Source organism: Balaenoptera physalus, assembly GCF_965194825.1.
Source record: "Balaenoptera physalus genome assembly, chromosome: 18".
NCBI lineage: Eukaryota > Metazoa > Chordata > Mammalia > Artiodactyla > Balaenopteridae > Balaenoptera > Balaenoptera physalus.
This window is the reverse complement of record NC_138899.1, coordinates 1162317-1171459: the sequence shown is the minus strand read 5'-3', so window position 1 is coordinate 1171459 and position 9143 is coordinate 1162317. Positions and strand designations below refer to the sequence as shown.

The 9143-nt window shown below is 56.0% G+C and overlaps 1 protein-coding gene across 2 annotated transcripts in view; it reads right to left on the bottom strand.

The window, feature by feature from the left end:
* Nucleotides 1-6775: 6775 nt before the first annotated feature.
* TUBGCP3 (tubulin gamma complex component 3) overlaps nt 6776-9143 on the bottom strand; it is a 61320-nt gene continuing 58952 nt past the window's right edge. For both annotated transcript variants that reach the window (XM_082434974.1, XM_082434975.1), the window contains exon 22: nt 6776-7869. In XM_082434974.1, the coding sequence (XP_082291100.1) occupies nt 7711-7869 (159 nt within the window). In that variant the 3' untranslated portion in view covers nt 6776-7710. The remainder of the gene's footprint in view (nt 7870-9143) is intronic.

The following is a 9143-nucleotide window of genomic DNA, read 5'->3' as shown; positions in this document are numbered from 1 at the left end:
GGGCACCCACCCAGATGACGCACAATGACCACCTCATCTCAGGAACCTTGATTATATCTGCAGACATCTTTCTTCCAAATAAGGGTTTGATGTGAACATGTCTTTTGCGGGGGCCACCATTCACCTCACTGCCATCCCCAACATACAGGACACACAAATCCCATCAGTTAGCGCATCACAGCTGGGTGACGACAATTTGATCCCACTCCCTCCCGCGACTCTGACCCTCCTCGGAGCTGCTGGGGTCCCGGGAGGAGCGGAGGAGAGGGGAGGGCACCACCCCTCCAGGAGATCCAGGCTGCACGGCAGCGGGAGGGGTGCGTGGGACCCCAGCGGCCACGGCGGGTGCCCCGGGGGCTGCGCAGGGTGTGCCGAGCTGGGCCTCAGCCCTGGGAGTGAGGGTCCGGGCCCCACCACCAGGGAAGCCGCCAGAGCCACGGGCGCTGCTGAGAGCAGGGCCTTAGAAAGGACGCTGGGGGGGAGACGAGGAGGACCAGTTGCGGCTCCAGAGCACCTGCGCCGAAGGGGCTGTTCCTCCCACTGCTCCCCCCAAATCAACCTCCCGCAGGAACACGGGTGCTGCATGAGGTGGCGGGGGCCTCGCCCCAGAGGAGAGCGCTGTCCAGACCCGGCGGTAACGGCGGCCAGCTCTCAGGCCTGCGGCCCTGGGATGACCATCACGTGGAGCAAGGAGGCAGCCAGGAGTCGCCAGCGAGCAGCCCTGCCCGAGCCCCTCAGGAAGCTCCCCACCCAGCCTGCACCCTCTGGGTCCCCCCACCGAGCATCATTGGCTCTCCCGTGCCCACGCGTCTCCAGAGAATCCCGCCTGCGGCTGTCGGACAAGCACGCGGCCCACCCGATGTCACGTGCTGAGCGCAGGCCCCAGAGATGCGCCCCGAGGAGGGCAGGAGCCGGGACCCACAGCCAGGCGGCTGACGCGAGCCGTCAGTTAAGTGACACGTCTCTGTGCTTCTTCCTGGTCTGTGAACAGCTGAGCAGGAACCACAGCAGCGTGAGCCTCTGGGGGCAAAGTGAGTGGATGTTTCAGAGCCGCGTGGGTCCTGGCGCTGAGGCTGCACGGTGGCGTGGAGCACTGAGCAGGGCCGTGCAGATAAAGCGGGCAGTGACACGGTGGGCACACATTGGCCTGGGCACGGCCGGGGCTCCATTCTCGCCTGGAAACGAGGCGGGGCTTCTCTGCCCTCTGCAGAGGAGATTCACAAAGATATCTGCAGATTATCGTGAAAAAACATATCAGCTCCGGGAGTGATGATTTAAAATAGGTTATCTGTGAGAACCCAGGGGACACAGCACATCAAGCTAGCGCTGCCCCTGTGCTGATGGGGACCTGGGGCGCGGGGGGGACTGCCAGGGCGGGGCAGCCCCCAGTGTGACAGTCAGCAAACGCCCTCGTTCTGCCCCTGTCCCAGAGGGTGACGCCACGCGTCAGGCTACAGGGAGCCTAACTTGGGGGCTAAATCTGCCTTATCCTGTTCCTTAACCTTTGCATCTTTTCATGGACCCGGAAGCCAGGCGGGGCAGCTCCGCCCCTGGACCCGGCCGCCTGCGTGGTGACCCCGGCCCCCGTGGGCCTCCTCCAGGTCTTGTGAAAGGCACAGAGGACGAGGAAAGGAAACCGGCGCTGGGGCCTCCTGCAGCCCTCCCTCCCCTGCACCTGCGGGGTCCCCACCCCAGGTCCTGCAGATGAAGCGGCCTCTGTTGGTCCAGGAGCAGGACGACGACGAGGGCTGCTCAGGACGGTGCCGAGGAGAAGGCGCATCCCGGCACCTCGTGGCCCCTCGTGGAGATGGGATTCCTTCTGTGGCCCCAGCAGCCGGGCACACCGACGGGCACCGAGCTCAGCACGGGCGGCCGGGAGCCCGGCCGGAGCTGCGACCAAGACGCCCTTTTCTTCCCACACCTTCAGCCCGAACACTCGCGATCCAACAGCCCTCCCGGACTCCCTCCCCCTCCAGCTGGAGACCCTCAGCCTCTGCGTCTTCCACCAGCAACACGAGGACGCCGCCCCCCTGCTCGTCCCCCCCACCTCTCCACACCAGCGTCCAGGGTGCAGGCGAAGGAAGTGCACCACGGGGACAACCCTGAATTCGTTCCATTCATACTAAGAAAATGAACCGCGTGCCACCTTTAGCATTTTACGATCGACAAATTATCAGCAACACCCCCCAAATCCTGACTACGCAGTGCGTTTGATGGTGCAATTACGAACTGACCTCAAATCGTGGCCTCTGAGCTTCTTAAAACGAGAACTATGATTCAAAAATTCCAGCACAAATCCCAGTGAGCATGTATGTTTATTTACAGTTGTATACGAATGTTAATACATTTTATATTAACATCACAAAAAGCAGAAATTTTAAAAGGTAAGATAAATTATTTTAAAATAATTTTAGGGACTTCCCTGGCGGTCCAGTAGTTAGGACTCCATGCTTCCACTTGCAGGGGGCTCGGGTTCAATCCCTGGTCAGAGAACTAAGATTCCACAAGCCACGCGGCACGGCCAAAAAATAAAAATAAAAATAAATAATTTTAACTTTATCAACTTTTTTTGCTTTACTAAAATATGGCATAAATAATAGTGATTTTAGTGAGTTCTGTGCTTGAAGATGCTTCTTTATCTCTGAAACACCAGGTTTAACACTCTGTGGTACAACCATCTGACATGACATTTAAGTTGTTAATTCTGATACGTGGTATTTTACTTTTTTATTTATTTATTTATTTATTTAATTTTTGGCTGTGTTGGGTCTTCGTTGCTGCATGTGGGCTTTCTCTAGTTGCGGCGAGCAGGGGCTACTCTTCGTTGCAGTGCGCAGGCTTCTCATTGCGGTGGCTTCTCTTGTTGCGGAGCACGGGCTCTAGGTGCACGGGCTTCAGTGGTTGTGGCACGTGGGCTCAGTAGTTGTGGCACGTGGGCTCAGTAGTTGTGGCTTGCAGGCTCTAGAGCGCAGGCTCAGTAGTTGTGGCGCACAGGCTCAGTTGCTCCGCAGCATGTGGGATCCTCCTGGACCAGGGCTTGAACCCGTGTCCCCTGCATTGGCAGGCGGATTCTTAACCACTGCGCCACCAGGGAAGCCTTGACACTTGGTTTTAACGACTATCATGTCTGGAAAAGATTCCTCACCGGGACACGCAGATCAGAATGAGAAGCACTTCACTGGCTGGACTTCTTCATCACGTGGGGGTCAGTCCAACCCGCTGACCAATTCTACAGGGGATTTTGTTAAAGTTTGGGCAGTAAATCTCTGTGCTTCATGACAACCATCAGTTGCTGCTCCAGACCACTTAGAATGTGTTGCATTTTAACAAATTCTAATAAATGGGCCCAACCAACTGAAACCCTCCACTTGGAATATCTTAAAACAAGTTTAAAAAGTGGATTCCCAAGTTTTTTAAGTGTTTAAGCCCAACTTACAAAAAAAAAAAGGGATACATATCATTATTCACGATAAAATCCCATAACGATTATATAACATTTCTGAACGTTCATTTTCAAAACGTTTTCTCTGCAGACACGTTTATTTTGAAAAGTAGCTGCTTCCTCACTTGTCACTCGGGAGGTTCCCCTCGCGGCTGGCTGCGCGTCTGAACGCTGTTGGAAATGTTTGCTCAGTGGCCACTTCTCCTCAAGGGAAGACCCGCAAATTCGGACATTTATTCTTCGGTAAAATCAAACATCTGACTGTGTGCAAGCTCATCCCTGAGGTTACAGGGCATCAGAGAGGACTTTCAGGGCCTCTTCCCATCTCCTGGCAAAATACTGTGAAGATTGCACTACTTAAAGGATAAACTGATACTTCTGCTTCTGCTTGGGCTGCGGAGGTCAAGTGGAAACAGGGACAGCCCAGCTCCTTCCCAGGCAGGGCCGTCGCAGGGGCCCGTGTGCTGTGATGTCCCGGGAAGGGGGGCACATCCGAGACGATGCGAGGCCTGTGGTCCCGGAGGAGCCGTGCCCCGCAGACCCCCGCGGGGCAGCTGAGATGCAGGAAGAGCGGCCTGGAGACCCCGAGAGAAACGCTGGGCCCCTCACTCCTCTGGGGGCCGGCATGTGGGGCCCTCTGTGCCCCTGCTGGGGACACGCAGGAGCCAGGCCCCCTTGCCCGCCGACCGCAGGGCGGAGGCTTGTCCGGGGGACCCCTCCCCACACGTACGGCTGGCGTCCCCGACACGCGGGCGGCATGGTGCCGTGCCCCCCGGCAGGGCTCTCAGGCTTCGGAAAGCTTTGCATTCCAATGTTTCTGAGCATCCTTCCTCCCCCTCCGCAGCCCCAACCTGTGACCCCTCCGGTCCCCTGTCGGGGGCTCCCAGCTCCCGCCCGTGGTGCTGGGGTCACCGGGGCCCCCAGGGCTGGAGCACACGGCTCAGCCCTTCTGGAATCTGCCCTGAAGCCTTGGGTGGACCACGTCAGGCTTCAGGATGCCCTCAAAGGGCTTGGCGCTCCCTTCAGGGGCCCGGGGTCAGGCGCAGCTTCTCTAGGCGCCCAGGCTGATGGGGTGACCCCAGCCAGCTCAGGCCTGCAGCCCCCAAAACGAAGCGGCCTTCCCCCAGCCCCACCCTTCACGTCAGGGCATCTAAGGGAAGGACCCCAGCTCTCCGCCAGGGAGGGTGGGCAGCACAGGCTGCAGGACGGGGCGGCCCGTCAGGTGTGAGCCGCAGGCCCCTCCCAGCACACGAGCCCAGCTCTGCGAGAGGAGGGTGAGTAGAGGGGCGTTCTGACGGCAGAGGCCGGCCCGCACTCCTGGCGGGCACAGACGCAGGCTCTCGGGCTCTCTGGCGCCCCTCGGGAGGACAGGCTTAGCTTACCGGTGGAAACCGGGGAACGTGTGAGAGAGCCAGTCGAAAGCGCTTGTCAGCAGCATGAATCTGGGCTCCAGGCAAGTTGCTATGCGATTTTCCCCGGCTGCATTTTTATTAAAACCTTAAACCGGAATAAAGGCAGAGAGATGATACAAATTTATTTCTCTTCTTGAAGAGACACCTGGCAACACGTCCACAGAACAATATCCATAATCACTTAGTCAAATTTCCATACCATTTGACTCAATTTTCTGGAAAGCAGAGGCTTATTTTCGGCGCAGAGAGATCCGTGTGATTCACGCCCCCCTGCGCCCCAAGCCCCCGCGGAGCTGGGCGAGGCCGGCGGGGAGGCTGCGGCGGCAGTGCCCCGGCCCCGAGTGCCTTCTCCAGGCGGGCGGCGGGATCTGACCCAGTGTCCCCGGGGGCCCCGGTCCCAGTGCGCAGCTTTAGCACCTGGCGGCCCGCTCTGGCCAGGCTTGGCGACCTCAGCCACCTCACCTCCTGAACCTGTGTCGCCCCGCAAAACACACAGCAATGGAAACACCTCCGGGGCAGCTGGAGGGGAGGGAAAGCGCGGGCGCTGCCCGGTAGCCCCGGGGTCCATCCCAGCCTTCCCGCCCCACGCTGGGTCCCCGGCCCACACCCCTGCTGCCACTGCAGTTTCTGTCGCGCTCCCCCCTCACGTGGCTGTGGTGCCTCGTGACCCAATTTGAGTGTGACCGTGGCCATTTGATCAAAGGGCTCTTTTTCCCAACAAGTGGGATTTTCAGCTTGGCTGTGCCCTTCTGCCCTGCAAAGCCTGCAGGACACATCCTCCCCAGTGACAGAGAATCACACGCTGGGAATTCTGCTGGCGACATGGTCCAAGGCTAAGCCAACAGGCGGGAGGACGGCAGGTCCTTCCAGCCCGAGGACGGCCTTCGGCCTTCAGCCTCGGCGAGTGGCCTTCTGCGCGGGGGGAGGGCTGGGCCTGCGTGGGCCCGGGCAGGGGCTTCTCTCCACTGAGCGCACGGCCCCAGGACCGCGGACCTCGTGCGCCGGGCCCTGCATGCAGCTCCCCAGCCGCGGCAACCTAAAGCTCAGAATGATTACCACCTTCTGGGTGAAAGGGCGGCCCTGCCCTCCCAGGGCCGCGCGGGGCACCTGCCTCCAGGGATGGCTCAGCCTGCAGCGGGCTCTGCCCTCCCCACCCCAGCACGCAGCCCCCCGCTCCCCGAAGCCGCTGCCGACTCTGGTTGGTGAGACCCTGCTCGGGGGCGACAGGCTGCCTGACCCTCTGCGGTCAGCGCCTCCGTCTTCCAGGCCCACAGCCCCTCCTGAGTGAGCCCCTCGACCCGGCCCGGCCCGGGCTCCTCTCGGAAGCGACTCCACAGCCCACGACTCGGCCTGATTACCTGATGGCTCCTAAGTCAAAGGGCATTTCTGTCCCCAAATCTGGAGTGGCGTTTTCTAGAGTGGCTTCTACTGCAGAGTCATCTCTGGAGAAATGCTTCAGATAAATTAAAAGCAGGCTCCAAGGTCAAAAAGCTTCAGGCAGTTTCCCCAGGAGATACACAATACATCATCATTTCTGGGAAGGTCTGCAGTAGAGAAACCTGCTTCAAATTTCTGATTGTATGAATTTTTAAACTGAAATTAAACGTAAATCCTAAGAAGTTCTGACCTTCGCCCTGGGTCCATCTCTGCACAGCCAGCGCCCCTGACGCCCCTTTTCTTCTAAAGGGACTCTGCACCCGAAGGAATCGGATGTGGGTAAAACCTGAAAGGATGCATCACGCAAGCAGCGAGGGGGGCGCTCCCTCTGGATCTGCACTGAAAGTCGCACACGGTCTGATTTCTTGGTTTCACTGATTAAATAATTCATATACTGAAGCACAAACTCTGCCAACCCCCAGCCCCCGAACCTGGCAAGTGAACTATGTCTCTTCATAGACAATCAGGAAAGAACCAACACATCTGAAAGATAATTGCTTTTAATGTTCTAAGTTTTCACTTACGCAACATAATAAAGGCAGTTTTATGTGACTCGATATGACATTTTTACAAAAAATGTCCCCCCAGCATCTGGGCAGTAGTATATAAATATTTACAATGAAAAAATAGGCAAGGAAAAAGGAAATCTTCATTGTTCAAGACAATTTCTTTCCAATGCTTACCAGAATCTTGAAAATAAAATACTTCATTACCTTTCTTAGTCATCCATATTTACATGTTGATTCAGCTGATGGTTCCAGGAATCTAGGCTTAAGGAGGTTTTGTTCTAATCACTCCTGCTCTTTTTCTACACTATTTTCCAAGTTATCTGAGAGTAAATTAAATATAAAAATGTAAACTTTGAAGGAAGAGAAAAAAAGAACACGTGTAAATGCACTGATAGAAAGGTCCTTACAGAGGTTAATATTTTACAACACTAAAAACCAAAATAAAATACTCTATATATTTCTTTAGTAGGGACATTTGGTTTCAATTTAATTTGATTATATTAACAAAAATTGCCTCTGAAGAGGATGCCAAAAAAATAGCAACGATGTTACCATCCTAGCTGATGAATATCCATCACCCTAATTTTCTCTAAAAGAAACTGTGTTTTTTTCAAAAAGTGACAAATATGAATTACATCACGGAGAGCTTAAAAGCCTCAACAAAGTGTGGTATCTTTTAAATATGAAGACTTTAAAAAATAAATTTGAATAGTGCAAGCCAGCCTCTTTAACGTAGTGATATTACAAATATATTCAACTCCAACGTAGGAAAGCACGACTCTGCCGCCGCCCGACGCCGGGCTGTCGAGGTTGCCGGGATCGAGGGCAGCAGGCGGTCCCCGAGGAGGCGATGCGAGCGTTTCCATGACGACGCCTCCAGCGGTACCTGCCCCGCCCTGCGGCCGGGGCCTCACGTGTGGGAGCTGCGCCGGCCCCTGGCGCCCAGGGACACGCGGAGCCGCGGCTCCCGGGCGCGGTAATGCTCGTTGAAATCCAGCCTGAAGCTCAGGAAGCGCAGGCTCTCATCGGGGCTGGTCGTCAGCAACACCAGGAACTGCTGCACGATGCCCTGGAGAGACGCAGGGGACACACGCCCATCTCAGGTCCAGGAAGGAACTGCCCACACAACCGCCCTGCCTTTAACCCCCTCCGGCGTTATTTCCACCAACACCCACCCTAGCGGTTGTCCCTGGGACCAGAGTTCACCCAGCCAAGGGCAGTCCCACGGGGAACAGATGCCCATTTCCACAAATGCAAATTCACAACAGTAATTTCATGGAAAAGAACTAACCAACAGATTCTTCCTTTTTGCCCCTAAGTTCTACAAGAATTAGCAAAACAGCAAAGCAACTGGTGGGAAAACATCCTATTTTTTAAATTTTGAATAGATAACTTCAGTGTGACACTTTTCACCTTTCACATGAGTTACGGAAGAGTATTTAATCATAAAGCCCTGACGGGAGGACAAGTTGAGAACACCAGGAACAGACACGTGATGTAAACCACGGCCTCGGGGTCCCGGTGCCTTTGGGGGTGTCGGGCTGCGGTTGCCCCCGAGGGCGGGCAGAATGCGGCCGCGTCACCTCCTCATCGGCGGGGGGGTGGTTTGCAAAGACGACGACAGGGCGTGAGAGACGTTCATTCAACTTTAACAGAACAGAATTCCCAACTGCTTCTGTCCGGGCTGAGTCACTGAGTGAGGACATCCCTGTCAACCCCCCGCCCGTCTCACGCCAGCTGACCGTCACCTGCTCAGGGGAAGCGCTCGGGAAAGCTCTGATCGGCAGAGAAAAGGTCACCAACACACCCTTGTCCATCCTTCCCGAACTCTTGGGGTGGACACTGCCCCCCACCCTTGCTTCTGGTGGAGCTCCTGGGAGCTGGGACGCGTGCAGACGTGTATATGTGACACGAGTCACTTTACACTGAGCGAACACACTGCCTGCGTGCGTGTGCGTGCGTCACCGTCTCTCTGGGTGAGGAGGACTTAGGAGAAAGTCCCTCAGGAACCGTGCTGCTCAAAACACTGCCAGGGCTTCTCGCGAGCGTGAAACTGCAACACGCTGACGACGGACGCCTCCACCAGGACACGTGAGGCCACGTCTTCCCGCGGGGCTGGGCCCAGGGCCGCTCACAAGCAGCAAAGCACGGACGGCTGTTAAGACTCTATAGTGTTTCAGCCACCGACACAAAGAAGACAGCAAAGGACTTACGTGTTCAAGACAAGAAGTCTGAACGGTAATGATTTACAAAGATCAAGGCTGTAATGTTAAGTAGTGCTGGGATTACATTAAGATTACTTTCTAAAAACTGTATTAACTCTACCGGGAAAACATGTAAGCA